Source organism: Myiozetetes cayanensis, unplaced genomic scaffold (genome assembly GCF_022539395.1).
Source record: "Myiozetetes cayanensis isolate MyiCay16 unplaced genomic scaffold, myiCay2020 scf9, whole genome shotgun sequence".
NCBI classification, from domain to species: Eukaryota; Metazoa; Chordata; class Aves; order Passeriformes; family Tyrannidae; genus Myiozetetes; species Myiozetetes cayanensis.
This window is the reverse complement of record NW_026088185.1, coordinates 30,264,621-30,286,472: the sequence shown is the minus strand read 5'-3', so window position 1 is coordinate 30,286,472 and position 21,852 is coordinate 30,264,621. Positions and strand designations below refer to the sequence as shown.

The window sequence follows — 21,852 nt, the reverse complement described above, 5'->3', positions numbered from 1 at the left end:
CCTGTTTTCCAAGAAAATTTTTTTGTTTGCAGTGTGTAGGTGTTTAATGTAAAGTTATTGTATATCTACCCTGGAAATGGCAAAGTTTTCTTAAGGAAAAAGAGTTACACAGTTATAACAGAAAGTCCCACAGTGACAACTGTGACAAACAAAGGGGGATCCTTCCCTCTGCTGAGCACTGAGCTGAGTGAGACATCTCTGGAGCTCTGTGTCCAGCTCTGGGCTCCACAGCACAAGGACAGGGACATTCTGGAGTGACTTCAGCAAATGGCCACGAAGGTGATAAAAGGATTGGAGCACCTGGCACACAGGGTGAGACTGAGAGAGCTGGGACTGCTCAGCTGGAGAAGAGAAAGCTCAATGTGCATCAACACCTGATGGAAGAGAGTAAAGAAGATGGAGTCTTCTGTGGAGTCTGCATCCTTGGAAATACTCAAAATTGGAGTTGGACAGGGTCCTGAGTAACTTGCTCGAGTTGACTCTGCTCAAGCAGGGGAGTTGGACCAGGAAATCTCCAGAGGTGCCTTGCAACCTCAACCGTTCTGTGATTCTACAGTTGCAACTTTCTTCTTCATTTCTGAGAGATTCAACAAATATTTTAGACAAAGTAGGCCCTAGTGTTGGTGTATTTTGGAGATGAGGATCAAAACACTGACCTTAGCATAAATTTCAGTGGTAAGCAAAAAGTATAATCCCTCTTACTGCAAGGAAGAACAACAGCATTTTATACTAGGTGGCATTTCCTAGACTTTGCTCTTCTGTGTGTGTAAAAGAGGAGATCATGAATTAGAACAATTGCAGTGGTTTCAGTTCCAGTTGCAAGATATTGGCTGAATGAGAAATTTCCTAAAAAAAACACAAATGTGATTTGAATCCACCTGTATTGCCATGTTCACACAGTTCTGATGATGTCACTTCTAACTGAGACAATATTTCCATATGGCACAAGGGAGACATGAATTAAAAGCAGTATTGTACAAAACCCCTAAAAAAAAAAAAAAGGTGATTATGATAGCCTAGCTTGCTTTTTCCAAACATGGATACTTTACTCTCCTTGTAAGCCACACTTTAAATTCTCTCACAGATTCAGTGATATTCAGTGCTACCCTATGAAGAAATGATTTGTACCAGCAATTTCTAACTCCCATTAACATTGACATGTTCTATAAATCAAGTCATCCATTCTCTATGTGATATATCTGAATATATCTGTATCTGCACCATTTACATCAGTTCACATTTGGGTAACCTTTCTCTGTCAAAGTCCAGAATTCAGAATTATATATCTCAATTAAATTGGAAAACTGATTATTTCTGCAGATACCTTTGTATTCATCATTTGCATACCTATACAGATTGGCTTTCTTGCATAAAGTATACACTATTTGGAAAAAAAAATCTGATATTTGATTTTAAACCAAGTCCTTTTGTATTACTGTCTGACAGATAAATTTGCTCTAACAGGGAAAATTATAATCTGTTAATGATGAAAAGACAGCTCTTAGTTTTCCAGTTCAAAACTTATAGCTTAATGGTGCAGATGTTAATTAATTACATCACTGGTGATTTTTCTTCATGTCCAATCTAAGACATCAAAAAAGCATTTTTCAGACTCTGACTACTGAAAATAAAACCTGTCTTCCTTAAATAAACTCTGTGCCCCAACTCTTGTATCAAAAAATGACTACACACTTTTGTTTCATGACCTTTTCTAGATTGGATATTGGTACTTTTTGTACAAATTATCACCATCTACCTGAAATGATACAACTGAAATCAATGACTACATTTGTGTTACATTTTAGCCAACACAAGTGAGTTAATGGTAACCTGGAACAAATATTTTGAATTTGGCTTTAAGGATAAATTGACTCTGGGAGGTAAACACTGACATTGGCAGCCAATTAAAAACATTCATCTTAAGAGATAAATTCAGAGTACCTTACATGGACTTATTCAGCTCTGTGAAATCTTTACTAACAAAAAACGTGTTTCTTTACAAAGCTTCCTGCAAGACCATGTGTAGAAAATTTAAGACATTTTGACAACAACTCAATAACCATTTTATACAATCCTTTTGTTTGTAACGATTGCCTGATAACTCAAGCAATTACGAATGAATTTATTGGACAGAAATGAGACATGTACCAGGGGGAATTCAGATGGTATCTAAAAAATGACAAAATTCAGAGCAAAACTATTAACATGAGTTAGTGGCTCAAATTATTGTCTAGACCTGTCACAATAAAAATATCATTATTACGTTCTGAGTCTTCTTTCTGTGACAATTACAGCTTGAAGGAAAAAAAAAAAAAAAAAAAACACCAAAAAGAAAGAAGTTTGTAAGACTTATTTAGAAATTTCCAAAGAAGCACACTTCTCTGTTAACTCTAAGCAACATATTTTACAAGATTTTGAGAGAAAGCAATGTTGGAGCACATGATACTTTGCCTCCTAATGAAATCTGCAGTTTCTAAATTCCTGTATACAATGCCATGACATCTGTTTACACAGATGTAAGATCATCTTTTATCTACAAGGTTCTCCTTGTGCACCATGGTTATAGTAGCCAACAGACACAGCCAATATATTCTGGTCAGTGGGACCTGACATAACTCCTCGGGACAGTTTATCAGTCTGGGCCTCGTGCCACACTAATGCAATTTCACAAAGAATTGCCAAGTCAGCCAGGACCCAACACAGCCACTGAGGTGAGTTTTTATTTAGGCTTTCACCTGACCAGGGTTTTCAGGTCCTGATTCTTGGCAGAGCTGGGGGTGTGATGACATGGGTAAAAGCCAAAATAGTGATGATCCTGGCACTACTGGTTAGGATGGGAACATGCAGACCAGGCCATGCCCGAAGGACTTAAACTTGTCCTCCCTCAGTGTAAGTATCAGTGCCAGCTCCTCCTGTCTAGATTTTCAATACACTTTGTTTGCACAATGACCATATTCCAGAAAGAAGCCCTGCCTGGGTTAAATCCAGATCCAGATAGTAAACTTTGTCACATACACATAATTCCTTACAGACTAGGGAGAGCAAACCCACGTCTACTTAAAAATATATCCTGCAAATACAATATAATGTATCCAAGAAGAAAATATGTCCAGAACATAAATTACACTGCTTAAAGTTAAGCTGGTAAAACTGAGTCCTCTGGATTTTGTACCAAAAGCCTTTCTTGCTGTGGATGGATCAGTTTTCAAATGCAGATAATGGAGATGACAGTTATCCATTCAACTTAATAAGCCAGTGGCCAGACCTGTTCTCTAGCCTGTGAAGGTCTAGACAAGTTCACATGGTTCACAGTCTGAAGCTGTGGAAAAACAAATTTAATTCTTCTCCACATGACCTCTGCAAAGCAACAATTACAGATGCTGAAAAAATACCTTTTTTCATCTCTAATATCAGTAGCTTTAAGAAAACTTATATGCAATAAACGCTTCGAAATGAATACAGAAATATTTCTGCAGTTTATTCTGTGCTACAGCGAGGTATCGCAAGCTGAGCCATACACGATTTGTAATTATTCAGGTTTCTAAGAACACGGTGGTTAGCGATTTCAGGCAGCAAAGCGGCCGTGTATCCCTGTGCTGTCTGTGCCCTCTGCTGGTCAGGAAGGAGCTGAGGGATGCTGCGATTCAGCCTGGGAGAATCACTCTTCGGAAGAGGCAAAAAGCACCAGGACACTAGAAGGAAAGGTCATGCTGCTGGGAACTCCAGCTGGCCAGATGGAAAGTGCTGCCTAATAAAGCTTCAAGAAACTGTGCCCTGGAAATAAGGGGCTCCCAGATTCAAAGATGACACTAGAACAAGTTGCACAGAAAAGTTGTGGTACCCCATCCCTGGAAGTGTTTCAAGGCCAGGCTGGACAGACCTCTGAGCAACCTGGTCTAGTGGGAGTTGTCCATGGCAGGGGGTTGGAATGAGATGATGTTTAAGTCCTTTCCAACCCAAACCACTCTGTGATTCTATTACTTGGGTATGCACTAGCACTTCCAGGCTGGTGAAAACACCAGGGGATTCCCATGCTCCTTGCACCCATCAGGAGGAATAGACAGTGGTGGCTACCACAGATTCAGGTCTTCACCAACACCACAGCTGTTTCCTTTATCCCCAGGGCTGGTGCTGGACATCCTGCAAGACTGCAAGTTTCAGTTTACAGGCTGCAGGGAGAGTGATTGGAAAAGTGGTTTATCAGAGAAGGACCTGGGGGCACAGGTCAACAGCTGGCTAAACACAAGCCAGGAGTGTGCCCAGGTGGCCAAGAAGGCCAGTGGCATCCTGGCCTGTGTCAGAAATAGTGTGGCCAGCAGGACTAGGGAACAGATTGTCCCCCTGTGCTCAGCACTGATGAGGTTGCACCTTGAGTGCTGTGTTAGTTCTGTGCCTCTCAATTCAAGAAGTGCATTGAGGTGCTGGAGTGAGTCCAGAAAAGGGCAATGGAGCTGGGGAAGGGTCTGGAGCACAAATCCTGTGAGAAGCGGCTGAGGGAGCTGGAACTGTTTAGTCTGGAGAAGAGGAGGGTCGGAGGAGACCTTATCCCTCTTTACAATTACCTGACCGGAGGTTGTAGCCAGGTGGGGATCGGGCTCTTCCCCCAGGCAACAAGTGACAGCATGAGAGGACATAGTCTCAAGCTGTGCCATGGGAGGTTTAGGTTGGACATTAGGAAGAATTTCTTCACAGAAAGGGTGATTAAACATTGGAATGGGGTGCCCAGGTAGGTGGTGGAGTCACGGGTGCCTGGGTACATTTAAGGAAAGACTGCAGGTGGCACTCAGTGAGACATGGTGGTGTTCGGACACAGCTGAACTCAACGATCTCAGAGGTCTTTTCCGACCTAATCGATTATGCGATTCTGTCTCTTTCTCCCGCTGGAGTTAAACACCCGTAGCCGTGAGTGGAGCCAACACCACGGGGCAGGCGGGTCCTGCGGGGGGCTGTGGGGGAGATGGCGAGTTCTGAGGGAGAACCGGCCCGCGCTCCCCGGGCCGCTCTGAGGGCCGTGCCGGGACACGGACCCGGGCGGCGCTGCCTCCGCCGGGCCCCCAGGAGGCGCTGCCGGGCTCCCGTCGGGCCCCGCCGGCGGTTCCGGCGCTCCCGGACGCGGCGCTCCCACGTGTGCTGGGACAGCGGGGCCGCCACCACCGGCACAGCGGGGCCACCACCGGCACAGCGGGGCCGCCACCACCGGCACAGCGGGGCCGCCGCCACCGGCACAGCGGGGCCACCACCGGCACAGCGATGTCGGTGCCGGCGACCGCCAGCAACCTGCCCATGCGGCTGCTCCGCAGGAAGATCCACAAGCGCAACCTGAAGCTGCGGCAGCGCAACCTGAAGCTGCGGGCGGCCGAGGGGGCAGGTGCGGGCGCGGCGGAGCCTCCCCCCGGGCTGAGCGCTGGCCGAGCCGCCGCTCACTTTGTGTTCTCTCCCTCTTTCCCTCTCTCCCCGCAGTGCCCTCCCTGGGCCAGGCGGCTTCCCAGGGAGCCCCGGAGGAGGAAGAGGAGGAGGAGGCAGCGGCGGCCCCGGAGGTGGAGGAGAGCGCGGAGCCTGCGGACGCTGCCGGGCCCCGCGGCGGGGAGAAGGAGAAGAAGAAAAAGAAGAAAAAAAAGAGGAAAGCGGCAGCTGATGCGGGAGATGGTGCGTTGTCTTAGCAAATACAGCTTGTCTCCCAGGGCTGGGTTATTCTTGGGCGCCCCTAAAGCGCCTCCTTAGGGTTTCCGCCCCGTGCCATGTGCCGGTCTGGTGTGTGTTTTAAAAACCCGGAGGTCTTCAGCATTACCTGTTTTATTGCAGCTGGAATGCTTGAACTCCAATTTATTCTAAACCCGTAGCAGCCAATATAATTATTGCATAGGATTCTGCTTTGTAACATTCAGTTGCGACGTTTTGCTTGTTTATTGTGCAAATGCACACCCTGTGTTTCAGAGTAGAGCTCTGACAGATGGGGGATCTCTGTGTTGGCTGTGCAGCCAATACGACTTTTTAGCAGCACGTCCAGCCTTTGGCAACGTCTGTATATTATGAAACTAAAGTATGCTGGAAAACTACACAAAAAATAGCACCCCAGAAATATTGCTAGATTTTCGTGTATTTTTTTTACATATACAGATATATACGGACATATGTATGTTTCAAGGTTCTGTTCCTCATGTATTTGATTTTTGTGACACTTACCATAGTTGTGCCAGTGAAGAGGTGCTTTCATCCTCTGAGGACTCAGGTAGTTAAAATGCAACAGACTTTATGTTTCTAATATTCTAAGCAAGAACTGTGTTGGAAACTTAATGTCTGCATTACAAATGGGAAAGAATTTTGTTGCTTTTTTAAGGACAGTTTATCTTGTTTCCACAGAAAATATCATCTTATGTACATTAAGCTTCATTGTTTTACTATGCAAAGTGGGTTGTATGGAAAGGACTTCGGAATTTTTTGCTCTGTGCCTCAGAAAATTCAACTGAAACTTTGCCTCCCCTTCTCCAGGCCCTTCCACCCGATGGAAAAGCATGATCTTTGTACATGGTTTAGAGACTAAAGGAGATGCAGTCTGTGGAATGTTTTTCATGATTAACGTGTCCTTTTTATCGCTAACTGACTTGTCTTCTGTAAAACAATACTCTAGATACAGAAACCAAAAAAGCAAAAACTGAAGAGGATGAATCTGTAGAGGTAGAAAATGGACATAAGCAGAATTCTGAAAAGAAAGAAGTGGAAGAGGAGGATGAGGAGGAGGATGAAGTGCCCAGTTTACCACTAGGTTTAACAGGTATCTTGTGTTCTCTTTTGCATGTGTGTGCAAAAACCCAGGGTCTAACACTTTCTTCCAGAGTGAGTTGCAGTTTTCAAGTGAGCATTGTAATGCAGGTGTTTGAATTCAGGTGATGTGACACTGGCAGATATTCAGCTGTCCTCTAGTTACTCTTCTTAGGAATTTGCATTATATACACATCTGTTAGTCTTAAAATTACAGGTGAAAGTCTGTTTTTTAAACCTGCATGCACATGTATTTAACTGTAAAGGAGAGCAAGGTGGAAGCATACAGCTAATAAATTGGCCATGAGAAGCAGTGGATTCATTTTCATTCTCACTAGCTCTATGTAGTTTTCTTAGTACTACATTAATAAAGAGTATTTTGTCAATATCTTTAAATTTTATGGTAGAATAGAATAAGAAAAAAAACTTTGATTTTTTTTCGTGTAGGTCAGTTTTAACTGGGTAATTTCAGAGGACAGGTGGAATTGAAGAAATAAGTTCAAATATTTTTCATTTCCCCCCTCACTTCAGGTGCTTTTGAAGACAATTCTTTTGCTTCCCTGGCTGGTGCTGTCAGTGAGAATACATTGAAAGGCGTAAATGACATGGGGTTTACACACATGACCGAAATTCAGCATAAAAGTATTAAGCCTCTTCTGGAAGGCAGGTAAGAAATAAGTCTTTTTAATCGCTCTGCTGATCTGAAATGTTGTGTGAATTTTGCCAGCAAGGTAAATAGATGAATCATTGAATAGAACCATAGAATTGTTAAGGTTTGAAAAGACCTCCAAGATCATCAAGTCCAACCTCTGACCCAACCCCACCTTGTCAACTAAAACATAGCACTGAGTGCTGTGTCCAGTTGTGTCTTGAACACCTCCAGGGATGGTGATTCCACCACCTCTCTATGCAGCCCATTCCAGTGCTTCACAACCTGTTCAGTGAAGAAATTCTTTCTGATGTCCAACCTGAACCTCCCCTGGAACAGCTGAGATGTGACTTTCTGCAGCTAAACCGTTGGGGTTTTTTAATGCATTCTCTTATGTTTTATATATTTTGTTTATAGTAATTAATACAAATAGGGTGTCATTATTGCATGGGAACAAATACTTGAGTAAGCTCCTGGAGCTGCTTTGCCTTTAGCTTTGGAAGCAGAGAAGCCAGTTTTCATTAGTCTTGTCAGTGTGTCTCAAAGACACTGACACCAGAGACAGAGCGACCGATTGCTGTGGCCTGGATCTTAATACCAACTCCACCGGTCTCCTTTAAGCCACGTCAGGTTTTTTACAGTGTCAACAGTTTTCAGAGTGGGACTGTTCTGTTCTCTGTATGGCCAACTAAATACTTGTTTTTCTATCTAAATACTTTTTCTAACTCTATTCCATACAGGGATATTTTAGCAGCTGCAAAAACAGGCAGTGGCAAAACACTTGCATTTCTCATTCCTGCAGTAGAACTCATCTACAAGCTGAAATTTATGCCTAGAAATGGTAAGGCTCTTCATTTCACAGCTGAATTTTACTCAACCATTTAGGGACTGGAGGGGATTGGACGAGTTGAAATTTACTCCTGTCTCATTGATGTATTTTTTAGGAACAGGTGTCATTATTCTTTCTCCTACTCGAGAGCTTGCTATGCAGACCTATGGAGTTCTTAAAGAACTCATGAATCATCATGTTCACACCTATGGTCTGATAATGGGGGGCAGTAACAGATCAGCAGAAGCACAGAAGCTTGGAAACGGAATCAACATCATTGTAGCAACACCAGGAAGGCTGTTGGATCATATGCAGGTAGATACAATATCGTTGTCTAATCTTTGTTATTAAAAACAGTAATAAAACTCCTGTCTCTCTGACTGTGAATTTGTTCATCTTCTAGAACACTCCAGGTTTCATGTATAAGAACTTGCAGTGTTTGGTAATTGACGAGGCAGATCGAATCTTGGAGGTTGGATTTGAAGAAGAAATGAAACAGATCATAAAACTTTTGCCAAGTAAGAACAAAGAAATCAGTCTTTCCTGGAAATTACCTGACTAACATTATGTCTTCTTTCTGACTCAAGTATTGTAAGAGAAGTCATTAATTTTTTAGTTCTGTAAATGAACTGCATAGTGGTTGTCTTACTCTGCCTTTTTTTTTCCTAGTATCTTGTTTAACATCATTTATCTGAAGGACAGAGTTTTCATATGCACTTTAGAGATATAATTCTGTTCATATTAAATGGTTTTAATTTGACATCTGCATTTTCTCATTAATCCTACTCTGCCTGTTTATTTCTTGCAATTCATTATTTCTTAATAAGATTTTAACTATAAGGAAAAAGGTCTTCTGTCTTGTAGTTCAAGGGTTTTTTCATACCTCCAAGACCAGTATCTTAAGGAAGTTTAAATCTATACCTAAAATTTTTCTTCTCCAAATTTTTCATTTAGATATTCCTTGTAATTGCTGTATTAAACACATTCCCAGAGTCAACAAGGCTCTCTCCTTTTAAACTTTAAAAATGCAGAAAAAACCCCATGGAAATAGTACATTAAAAAAACAATGATAAATATTTTGAGTTTTCACATCTTAAATATTAAAAGTCAGATCTCTGTGTTTAAAATGCAGATATATGAATCTAATAAATAACATCATGTGAAAAATGTTAATGAACAGTGCTAAAAAGAGAAATGGAAGGAAGAGCATGAAAATTACATGTGGAGTGGTAATTGATAGGGAAACGAAATATTTACTTTGCATGAGGGAGAATATTGCAAGTTTATAGCTGTTAGGATTGTGGAGGTGGGGCAGCCTGAGTAAACAACCTGTACAATCCATAATACAATTACACTGCTCTTTGCTTGTCAGTAGCAGTGTGTTTCAATTAGAATTTAATTGAAAAAGGTAAGAGACTTGCTCAGGGTAGTTTGCAGTTTGATATTTTATGACCTTACTATTTGAATTCTCCTTTAAAAAGTGAGGCTGTCTTTCAAAATAAATATTTTCCAGAGCGCAGACAGACGATGCTTTTCTCTGCTACACAAACCAGAAAGGTTGAAGATCTGGCAAAGATCTCTCTGAAGAAAGAGCCACTGTATGTTGGGGTTGATGATAACAAGGAGACAGCAACAGTAGATGGTCTTGAACAGGTAAAGCACGAACGTTAGAAGGGCTATGATCTGTGAACACACCAATTCCTCTGTGTTTTTGACAGGGTTGTCTTAAAGGGTGTTTAACATCCTAGTGGGCAAAAGCCATTCAGTTGCCCAAAGGGCTTTATTCAGAGTGCAGACTGGTAAGTTACCTGCATCTAGTCAATTTTGTAGGACTGATGATATAAAACCTCATGAAATAATAATATAGGTACTTACACTTGTCTGTTCCTATTACATACACAAGCTCCAGTTGTCTTTATAACTGTGTTTTCCACGTTAGTGACTAGAGATTGATATGCTACAGATATATTTCATTGTTTAACTATTTGGTGTATTTGTTTCACAACATAACCCTTCCCTGATTTAACTGTGTTGCTGAAACAGAAGTTTTCTCCCTACTTCTCTGTATATAATAATGTTTAAAAATTTTCCAGGGGTATGTAGTGTGTCCATCTGAAAAAAGGTTCCTTTTGCTCTTCACATTCCTCAAGAAGAACCGGAAGAAGAAACTGATGGTATTTTTTTCTTCATGTATGTCAGTGAAGTACCACTATGAATTACTCAACTATATTGATCTGCCTGTTTTGGCCATTCATGTAAGTGTTTTATTCATTAATTTATTTTCAGGTAATCTCATAGTACCTGGAAGTTGTTACTGACCTTACATTTGCCTTGTTTGTTTCAGTCCAGTTTCTAAAAAACAAATGCCCTACTCACAAAACTGGTGATGGTCCTGATTAGTCTGTAGAGAAAGGAGATAAAGCAAAGACTGTATAATAACAACACTTCAGTAATTAAACTTGCAATTTTTTGAACTAGTCTGAACACTGATATTAATTTATGCTCTGTGTGTAGAAAGAATTATGTTTTCTTCCAAGAGGTCGCCTTTCACAAGCACTTAAAATCAACTTGTGGAGCAAAGCTCTTGTCAGAGAAATCCAAAGTTTCTGATCCCTGAAGTGTTTGGTGCTTTTTCTTAAGGCCGGGGTGATGTTTGGGTTTGCTATGCCAGTTCTTACCATTTGGATGAGCATTGTGGCTTTTCTGTCAAAACCACAAAATGCATAGTTTAGGACAAAGAATTGACTGTAAGTATATGAAACAGTTGTAACTAACCAAAAATGTCCTTTCTTATTTTGTTCTTTGGGAGATTTTTCTGCTGTTCTTCGATTGAAGTGTGGGTTTTGTTTGGTTGCTTGCTTTTTAACCTGTAATCACTCTTAACATATTGCTAGACTTGCAAATGTCCTTTTTCTGAACTTCAGACATTTATGCAGCCCTCCTGAACAGAATGTTTATGCAATTTTTAATTTTTAATACTTTTGGTGATACATTGTTACCTCTGGGAGTTGTCACTTAGTGTAGCCCTGTGCTGTTTAATTTTTTCCTTGTTTGTTCACTGTGAAATGGTCCTGCTTGGTCTGTACAACACCAAGATTTGGAAAGATGCCCCAAATTATTTTATATGTGTCAAATAATATCTATGTGATATATGTGAAATGAGAAATTATATTTAAGTTTACCAGCTGGCAAATTCAGGGTTTTTTTGTTGATGTTTCATGCCCCATGTGTTTGTTTCCTTTTAGGGCAAGCAGAAGCAAACCAAACGTACTACAACGTTTTTCCAGTTCTGTAATGCAGAATCTGGAATATTGCTGTGCACTGATGTTGCTGCCAGAGGATTGGATATTCCTGAAGTTGACTGGATTGTTCAGTATGACCCTCCAGATGATCCAAAGGTAAGTTAAGAAAAGAGAGAAACTTCACAGCAAGAAATCAAATCTTCACTGCAAACATAGTTGCAAAAAAACCTGAAACTGCTGATGGAGAGAGATCAGGATTCAGCCATGATCACATCCAGCCTGATTTCTTTCACTTACCTTCAGTACCTCCTAGGAAATCCTGTTCCTAACTGAGACCTTTGTTACCTTTTTAAAAATTACTTTATAAAATATTCTTTTTGCTGTGCAATTAATTTAAAATCTAATCAACCAAACAACAAAATGCTTTTCCAGAGGAGTGTGAGTTTATGTGTGCATCCCTGAGTCTTAACAGCTTTTCCAGTTGAAATTTGATTTTCGTTTAAAAAAAAAAATTGGTTTGAATAAATGTCTACTATGTACAAGTGAAATTCAAAAACTCAGAAGTTTTGACAAATGTACACAGCAAATTCACCAAAGCCAAGGTTTAATTTTTAATTATATTAGACTAAGATTTTTTTCCCCTCAGTAAAAGGTAAATTACTGTAGTCAGGGATTCTGTCTCAGCCTACCTGTGCTTTTCATCTTTTCATCTTTTCATCAACCTTATCCATTTGCCAGTGACAAGAATAAGTCTTAAGATATAATGAATGATAAATTACGTTTATAATGTCAAATTTGGGGTATTTTTTGTGAAGTACTTTGATTATTGCAAGTTTGTAAGACTGATTGAATTTGCTGTTGCTTATTCTTCCCAAAAGGAATATATTCATCGTGTTGGTCGAACTGCCAGAGGCATAAATGGGAGAGGACACGCTCTGCTCATTTTACGACCAGAAGAACTGGGCTTTCTGCGATACCTGAAACAAGCCAGGGTAAACTTGTGTCTACATTTTAATGAGGTTTTTTGTTTGTTTTTTAAATTTAAATCTTTTTTTCTGTTCAAAGATCAGTTTCAATTTATTGAATTCCAAAGGAAGCGTAGCCTTCTTGTAAATGTAGCCATTTTAATATGATAGAGCTGCACAGAGTTTTTTTGTTGCTCTCCTTATGGGCTTGTTTTGCCACTTTTAAAATGGTATAACTTCTGAAGCAAAAGTGGTAAAAGAAGGTGTCATACTGAGCATCTTTATTACTCCAGCTTAAAGGAGGTGATAATACTGTCATACTGATATAAAGGCACTTTACAGATACAGCTGTGGTATTAAAAAAAAAAATCTGTTATCTAGCAGGTCTTTTTTGTCTTGGATCTTAAACACTTTCACTATATACAGAGTGTAAATAATTTTGATATTTCATTTCCTCTTTTGTTTTTAAGGTACCGCTGAGTGAATTTGAATTTTCTTGGTCAAAAATTTCAGACATCCAGTCTCAGGTATGAAATTACTTTATACTACAATTACTTTGAATATTATAATTTACATGGAGAATGTTACAGCCTGTAACAACTGCAGTTCACAAAGAGGTGTGCTTGTTTAGGAAAGTTCCGGTAAATGAGCACTATGCAGGAAATCCTCCTGCCCTTGAATACAGTTAAGCAAGACACTATTTAGGAATTAAAGATGAATTTTAATATCTAGTACTAGATTGTCATCATTATACAGTACAAATTTGCTTTTAAGAATTGTTTTTTCACATTACATCAAAAAATGACAAAAGGACAGTGACGCAAAATGACAGTGATGTCAACCTGTTTTCAGCTTTTGAAACAAAATGTTCTTACCTGGTTTAGCAAATAGGGGTTTGGTAGCTTTCATTGGGTAATTACTTACGTTAGATTAACTGTGAATAATGTATGTGTTGTAAGAGGATTTTCTCAGACTTCAGTGTGCAGAAATAGATCCAGTACAAACACTTAGGAATGTTACTATTTAGTCCATTTGTATTTTTAACTTAGCTGGTGTTAAGAAAGCCCAGCATCAGCTAAACCTGCTTTGTGCTCTGGTGCTACAAAAATAACCACGGAGCACAAAGTTGAGAGGAATAGCACAGATAATTCTGTAGATGTGAATTTCTGTTGTTGGTGAGTTCTGTGAATCATTGTTTTGATAAGAGGTCTGTGAAGTTTCTTTGCAGTAACTTAAATGTAAAATAGCAAGTACAAGAAGCAATGAAGACAGTCCTTACAATCAGAGGTTCCTAATTAAGAATAATCAGGAAATAATGGTGACTAATGTAACTTATTTTTAGTGTGCTGAATTAACATACGTTAAACATCAAATGAGACACTCTGATTTAATGAGCATTGGGAACCTGGCCCACAACAAATCAAATGTCTCAGTCTACACTAGTGTATCTGCATTCTTGTCTTAGAATTAACACTGCGTATTTTACAAAGCATTTGCACCATAATGGATAAGACAGGACAGAATTACATGGAATCGTGGAGTTTAGACTTAAAGGCATATTGCTGTTGTACACTAATTCTCAATACACATCGTTTCATGGTGTGGCTGCAGTTGTATTCTCCTTCTTAACTTTTTATTATTTCTGTGAATTTGTGTATTGCTGAGGCTTTGTTTGTAGTGTAATTCAGCTTCAGGCTTTTATGTCCCTCTACTTGTTTATAAAAGCATTTTGATACCTCTACGTGCACTCTGCTGTCACAGGGCGGTTTTGCTGAAGTGAATAATGTCATTGCCACTCAGTAAATAATCTGCTGGAATATAATGTATGGACTTTACAGATATCATTGTTTGTGACTCTTCATTGTTTGTTTTTTTTCTCTCACCAGCTGGAAAAACTGATAGAGAAGAACTATTTCCTTCACAAGTCAGCCCAGGAGGCATACAAAGCTTATATTAGAGCTTATGACTCCCATTCTCTAAAGCAGATCTATGATGTCAATAACTTGGATCTTCCCAAAGTCAGCCTTTCATTTGGTTTTAAAGTTCCTCCTTTTGTTGACCTCAGTATCCTTTTACTGCAGTGTTTCAAAGCTGAATTTCTGCATTATAAGTGTTGAGTGCAACTTACTGAATTCCTTTGCTACTTCAGGTTCTGGTAGTTTGTAGTTGTGGGGTTTTTTTTGCTATTAACCATAGGAATCCCTCATGCTTCCCCAGTAGTTTATCAAAGGAAATGTTACACTGCACATACTGTAACTGCAAAAATTGCCTACAAACATCTGTGTTTTGGTGCATGTCCTCGGAGTGTGTGCCTCAGTTGCTGTGGGGCAGCAGATGTGTCCCAAAGTACTGTTCTCCTCTCTGCAAAATTATTTTCATGGAAATGCACGTGCTTATGTTTCATAGTCATGGAATATTGACACAGAGGGGCAAAAGCACGAAACAGAAAGCTGTATCTAGATTACTGTCAGACCTGGCAGTGGATGGAACTTGAAGCAATAGCACTTTGGACAACTGCAGGAGTATTTAGAACCACAGGCACATAGTTCTGGTTTCCTCTATAGTTATGCAATATTTGTATAATGCTGGTATTTTTTCCCTCATATCCCCAAAAAACAACATTTCAAATTATTCCTTTTTAAGTTCTTTAACCAATAAAACTTCAGATGTGAACAGCAACCATGGCAGAAGACTACAGAAAAGAGGTGGAGGCGGAGGATTCGGTTATCAGAAGTCCAAGAGTGTCCACAAAGCGAAAATCTTCAAGCACATCAGCAAGAAATCAGACAATCGGCAGTTTTCTCGTTAACCATCCGGTCACTAAAATGGCTGCTGGCATTGGAATAGCCCACCTTGATCAAAACCATCCGGCAGCTACTTTCAGTTTAAACTGCTCCATTCGCATTTTTTTTTTTTTTTTTCCGGGAACATCTTTTATTTCTCAGGTCAGGAAGACTCTTTGGGAGGGAGACTAAAGGATAATATGGCTAGCTAATTTTGCCATATTTAAGGAAGAAGATCATTTAACCTATTGATCTTAAGTCAATACTACAGAGGTTTTTATTAAAGAAAGAAAAATTACTTTTAGGTTTTATAGAAGAATTTGCTTTACATTTACCCTTTTTTCTATGTACTCTGAAAATTGTTGGAGCGTTCAACATAAGGACATTGCAACGTGAGATAAAAAGGGTTTGCTCACATGAATCTTTGCAAGGGATTTTAGTGCTACAGAACTCTGCTCTGGCCATCAAATATGCTGAAGAATATAGGAAGATTCCTTTGGAACAGAGCATATGGATGAATAATTAAGGCTGTATGAGCTTGTGATTAATTTCAGACATGGTATCTTTATAACAAATACAGTGTCCAAAATAATAAATAATCTCTTACACCACTTCTAGGACATGAATAATACTTTTATGTTGTGATAGAATGGTAACATTCTATTGCAATGTTTGGTTTTCCTTCATGTTCACTTTAAATCTGAAATTATCCATCTAGGGAGGTCTAGTCTACTCTTATGAATATGCAAAGAAAATTAAGAAAAGCAGGTTACATAAATTGTACTTGACCCAGATAATGTTTTCTTAAGATACTTCATAACCTTGATGCAGAGAATGTTTGCAGTTTTATCTTGTAAATTACAGAAGTGAATTGCTTTTAAGTCTTAGTATGTCAGATCAGTGGTGGGCAAAGTCAAAGGTGCTGCCACAGGACTGAGGGGGTGGAGAGACTCAATAAGGGAAAAATGAAATGGGGTATATAGATACACTAGAAAGGTATTTTGAAGGAGGAATATAAAAGACTGAAGTGGAAGAGGCTGGAATACACATTGCAAACACAGAAATGCAAAAGTAGAGTAACTGTATTACATACTATTTTCATCTCTGCTCTTGCTGCAGTAGGTAACTGCTCATATGAGGCTACAGGGGTGGTGGGCAAGTGTTTAAAAAGTGTTCATGTGTTAAGACAGGGAAAGACAAATGTCACAGAATCCAGAAATCTGGGCCCCATGTGATTACAGTAAACCAGCTTTTAATTAACATTTAAAATGTAACTCAGGACCAGTTACAAATACAAAAGCATAAATAGATATTCCAGTATAAACAGGACTGTTGTTTCTTAGGTCTTCTGAAGTAGCATGTCAGATTTAAAACTATGATATGAGCATTGAAGTATTGCCAAAAAAAATAAGTGAACTTTCTTTTCATCCTTAGATAATTTTTTTGGGGGGAGGACAGGGGAGAAATAATATCACTATTCTTTTGCTAGTGCTTCCAGCATTCAGAACTGAGCATTGCCTGCTTTTCCATTTCTGACTGTAGACTTGGACTTTTCACGATTCTTAATTAACATTGATCAGATCTTAAGAGCTTCTGATTGTCAAATGTCAAAACATTTCAGTAGATTAATTTTTTTACATGGATTTGAATGTCTCGTGCTTCTGGGGTTGCACTGAAGTGGCAAAATCTGCTCTGAAGGGTAAGCAGTGCTAAGAACATGATGCCTGTCTCATTGAGTTCTAATCTTTGATTCTGGGGTTTCTTATATATTTATAAAAGATGTCAAAATAGTTGTCATGCCTGGTTTTTAGTGGCACATTTTAGGAGTTATCTCTGAGACCTACAGCCTCATACAGTTTAAAGCTCCTGTCTATACCTGCCAGCTGTGCAGTCACAGCATGGGAATTAGCTTAACATTATAGCAAAAGAGACGCTGAGGGACTCATTAGATGAACTGCAAAATTAATTACTTGGAAAGAGATGTAAGCAAAGCTTTAGTAAACCACTGTGAAGATCAGAGTGTGGTGATGTGGGGAAAAGCAGTCTGGCTGAGATGTTGGGCCAGTCAGTGGCCACCTGTCTGACCATGTGCTGCTGCAGAGCCAGAACTGGTTGGGCTTGAAAATGCATCAAAATTCCTTCCACTTCCCTGTGTAGGCAAAAGCCTGCACTATGGAGAACTGCTTATATCTGTCAGTCATTTTGGGAACAGCAGACTGACTGCTTCCCCAGGTTTGAAAACCTCTAGGTCCACATAATTTTTCCTTTGGAAGAGCTGAGGTACTGTCTGATACATGGAAAATGCTGACAAAACAGGGCTTTGGTATGTGCCTGCACAATTCTTCCCTGGGATATTTGGGTTGCATTTTCTTATAGACCCTAATACAAAGAAACTTTTGAAAAAATCTTACTTAGGAGATGAAAAGACTCAATACTATTGCTCTGGAGTAGTACTAGCTTACCCTAAAAAAAAGTGTTAACACTCTTACTTAAATATTATATATGCATGATGGCTGCACAGCCTGTGGTAACTGCACAGTCTGCTCTAATTTCCTGATCAAGCAGGAGAGAAATTCACGAGCTGAGACTAAGTGGGAATTAAAAGAGAAGGGGCTTCAGCTTCCTGGCTTGTGCAGATGCAATTACCTTTTGCTTTGTTTATGAAGTCAGAAATGACAGATAGTTTCTGATGAAATACCATGTATGGGGCAGCATCTGTTCTGCTGTGGGGTATTGCAAGAACTGTAAAACATTGTCAGAATGATTGGAAATCCAACGTTTCCTTTGCAGCTTCCCCTGTTATCAATCTTGTGAGCAGTTAATAGACCTCAGCCCTCAGACTCTCAAGGCTTGTCTCATAACAGTGACCGATAGGTTGGGGACTAATATTGTGTGCCTTGAGAAATCGCCTCCTTTCTCTGAGAACCTTGACAAAGAAATTGGACTCTTTAAACCACTTAAGGGGGTGATCAAAACTGTCCAGCTTGAACTGGAAGATTTTTTTTTTGACAGCTCTTGGAACAGGCCCATAAAGGAGAATTCCATTGCTGAGCTACTGCTCATAATCATGAAAGATCTTGTCATGATACGAGTTTCCTTTGCCATAACGAGTTATAGACAAGCACGAGACCAGTCAGAAAGTGTTGCCATCAAATTTTTCAGGGTGAATGTCACAGGTAGAGGGCACATTTATTGCTGGTGTTGAGCAAGAATGCTTGAGAACAGGTGTCGTGGTTTTGCCCGCCAGCCCATCCCTGGGGCTGAGGATGGTTTTGTCCAGGTGATTTCCGGACAAAAAAAACCAATCAAAAAGTTCAGTGACGCCTTTGCTAATTACATCTTTAAGAAAACGGAAGAGAAGGTTGTGGCGCAGTTGAAATTAGGAGCAGCAGCCATGTAGGAGGGTAGCGGGCCCGAGGAGGGCCAAGGCCCCCTCCTTCCCGGCTTGGGCCGGGGATGGGGCAGGTGTAGTACTGAAGCCTCCCTTCTCTCTTGTGAGAGAGTGAAGAAAAAAAAAAGTTTAAAAGATGAACTGCCTAGATGAGAAACCGCTGCAGAAGAATTCCAGCCATGAGATAAGAGAACTTCCAAGGTCAAAGCTGCAGTCGCAGGAGAAAGAAGAAAAGTTCGAAGGGGGGAGAGCTGCTTTTTCTCCCTTTCGCTCTCCCTCCCTTCAGCAGGGTAAAGACTGAAAAATAAAACCCTGCCACCTGTAGAAGTTTGTTGGGGTGAAGAGACCCCCCGTGCGGCTCACAGAGGAGCTTGTGGATGCACCAGAGATTTGTGACTTTAACAGAAAGAAAGCCTTATGCTGGAGTAAAAGCGGCTCAGATGAGGTAGAGTTCTGTTAAAGACTTTGTGACCCTCGAAGGGATCGATGCTTATGCTGGAGCGAGACGGCTCAGATAAGCTTGGGATCTCAGTGAGAGATCCATGCTGCTGCTGTTGAAGATTTATGACCCTGACGGGTATTAGAACCTACGCTGGAACACAAAACGGTTCAGGTAGGGATGTTGAGATCCATGTGTGGGATCCATACTGCTGGTGCTGGAGATTTGTGATCCTGAGGGAACCTACGCTGGAGCAGAAAATGGCTCAGGTGGGATATTGGGATCCGAGTAAGGGATCCAGACTGGACCCATGCCGAGAAGTCAATCAAGGACTGTTCTCCCATGGGGAGGGACCTCCATAGGGAAACAGGGGTGAACTCTTAAACCATTATCCCCTGTAACCCTGTGGAAGAAGATCCATAGTAAGCAAGTGTCCCCTTGCAAGTCTATGGAAGGAGACCCTTCAGGACCTGGGTAACCCTCAGCCTTCGGTTTTAACCCAGGAGGGGGGTAAGCCCAGCCCTGGAGGCTAACACAGAATGAGAGAGAGATAAAGAAGTTCCAACTGCGACAAAAGTGCTGCAGAGTTACTGGAGAGAGAGAGAGAGCTGGAATTCTGAGAACAGAAAAAGACTGCTTCTCCTCCTTGGACTGATATAAAGGGAGGTGGGGGGAGAAATATCTTCTGTAAATACATAATACCTTTTACTTAAGTAGAATTATTGTAAATATAATTCCTTAGTTTTAGTTTGTTAATAATAAATACTCATACCTTTTTTCAATTCAGCCTCTTTTTGTCTGCATAAACCTTCTCTCAACTAGTAGTAATTGTATGTGAGAGTATAAAAGTAAATTGAGCCAGGGCAAAACCACGACATTTTTGGTGGAGAATGCGGGCAGAGACTGCCCAGAGAGGCAGTGACTGAATCAAACCCCAACATTTTTAGTGCCTAATGTGAAGAATTGGCCATAATGATTTTAAGATAACTGAGAGAAAGGTCTGCAGACAAAAGTAGACTAACTCTGTGTACTGCGGTTGTAGTAGAAAGAGAATAATAGAGTTAAAATATTATAGTGATGTTGTTTTAAGTTTTAATAGAGTAATTTTTAGTTATAGCTTGTTTATTTATAATTGTATGTTTATTGTAGAATTTAAGATTTCTTAAAATGTAATTCGCAAAGGCGAAGGGGGGAGTTGTCGTGGTTTTGCCCGCCAGCCCATCCCTGGGGCTGAGGATGGTTTTGTCCAGGTGATTTCCGGACAAAAAAACCAATCAAAAAGTTCAGTGACGCCTTTGCTAATTACATCTTTAAGAAAACGGAAGAGAAGGTTGTGGCGCAGTTGAAATTAGGAGCAGCAGCCATGTAGGAGGGTAGCGGGCCCGAGGAGGGCCAAGGCCCCCTCCTTCCCGGCTTGGGCCGGGGATGGGGCAGGTGTAGTACTGAAGCCTCCCTTCTCTCTTGTGAGAGAGTGAAGAAAAAAAAAAGTTTAAAAGATGAACTGCCTAGATGAGAAACCGCTGCAGAAGAATTCCAGCCATGAGATAAGAGAACTTCCAAGGTCAAAGCTGCAGTCGCAGGAGAAAGAAGAAAAGTTCGAAGGGGGGAGAGCTGCTTTTTCTCCCTTTCGCTCTCTCTCCCTTCAGCAGGGTAAAGACTGAAAAATAAAAACCCTGCCACTTGTGAAAGTTTGTTGGGGTGAAGAGACCCCCCGTGCGGCTCACAGAGGAGCTTGTGGATGCACCAGAGATTTGTGACTTTAACAGAGAGAAAGCCTTATGCTGGAGTAAAAGCGGCTCGGATGAGGCAGAGTCCTGTTAAAGACTTTGTGACCCTCGGAGGGATCGATGCTTATGCTGGAGCGAGACGGCTCAGATAAGCTTGGGATCTCAGTGAGAGATCCATGCTGCTGCTGTTGAAGATTTATGACCCTGACGGGTATTAGAACCTACGCTGGAACACAAAACGGTTCAGGTAGGGACGTTGGGATCCATGTGTGGGATCCGTGCTGCTGGTGCTAGAGAGAACCTACGCTGGAGCAGAAAATGGCTCAGGTGGGATATTGGGATCCGAGTAAGGGATCCAGACTGGACCCATGCCGAGAAGTCAATCAAGGACTGTTCTCCCATGGGGAGGGACCTCCATAGGGAAACAGGGGTGAACTCTTAAACCATTATCCCCTGTAACCCTGTGGAAGAAGATCCATAGTAAGCAAGTGTCCCCTTGCAAGTCTATGGAAGGAGACCCTTCAGGACCTGGGTAACCCTCAGCCTTCGGTTTTAACCCAGGAGGGGGGTAAGCCCAGCCCTGGAGGCTAACACAGAATGAGAGAGAGATAAAGAAATTCCAACTGCGACGAAAGTGCTGCAGAGTTACTGGAGAGAGAGAGAGCTGGAATTCCGAGAACAGAAAAAGACTGCTTCTCCTCCTTGGACTGATATAAAGGGAGGTGGGGGGAGAAATATCTTCTGTAAATACATAATACCTTTTACTTAAGTAGAATTGTTGTAAATATAATTCCTTAGTTTTAGTTTGTTAATAATAAATACTCATACCTTTTTTCAATTCAGCCTCTTTTTGTCTGCATAAACCTTCTCTCAACTAATAGTAATTGTATGTGAGAGTATAAAAGTAAATTGAGCCAGGGCAAAACCACGACAACAGGGTAAGATATTATCTACTGAGGTCTGTTGTAAATAAAAAGTGTGTTTATGTTTTGGCAGTAATTAGCCTTTTTGTTTGATGTATGAGTTGATGACTCAATTTAAGTAAGCTACCAAAGCTTTAGATACTCA

The 21,852-nt window shown here is 40.7% G+C and overlaps 2 protein-coding genes across 2 annotated transcripts in view; both read left to right on the top strand.

Moving 5' to 3' along the window:
- The window catches only part of MARCO (macrophage receptor with collagenous structure), a 923,899-nt gene that overhangs the window by 398,099 nt on the left and 503,948 nt on the right, over positions 1-21,852 (top strand). The window lies entirely within an intron of this gene.
- On the top strand, positions 5,208-15,838 carry DDX18 (DEAD-box helicase 18). The gene is made up of 14 exons (XM_050340476.1): positions 5,208-5,368; positions 5,461-5,646; positions 6,629-6,772; positions 7,291-7,426; positions 8,149-8,249; positions 8,353-8,552; positions 8,641-8,755; positions 9,751-9,890; positions 10,331-10,492; positions 11,483-11,635; positions 12,358-12,471; positions 12,915-12,971; positions 14,331-14,508; positions 15,111-15,838. The coding sequence occupies exons 1-14, from the start codon at positions 5,251-5,253 to the stop codon at positions 15,251-15,253; spliced, it is 1,947 nt and encodes a 648-aa protein (XP_050196433.1). The 5' UTR covers positions 5,208-5,250; the 3' UTR covers positions 15,254-15,838.

What these genes read in the sequence shown, in the direction of transcription:
- DDX18 (XM_050340476.1), top strand. Translation starts at nt 5,251, where the DNA reads ATGTCGGTGCCGGCGACCGCCAGCAACCTGCCCATGCGGCTGCTCCGC. An exon ending in CAGTAGATGGTCTTGAACAG is followed by an intron (nt 9,891 to 10,330) that starts GTAAAGCACGAA and finishes AAAATTTTCCAG; the next exon opens with GGGTATGTAGTGTGTCCATC. An exon ending in GATACCTGAAACAAGCCAGG is followed by an intron (nt 12,472 to 12,914) that starts GTAAACTTGTGT and finishes TTTGTTTTTAAG; the next exon opens with GTACCGCTGAGTGAATTTGA.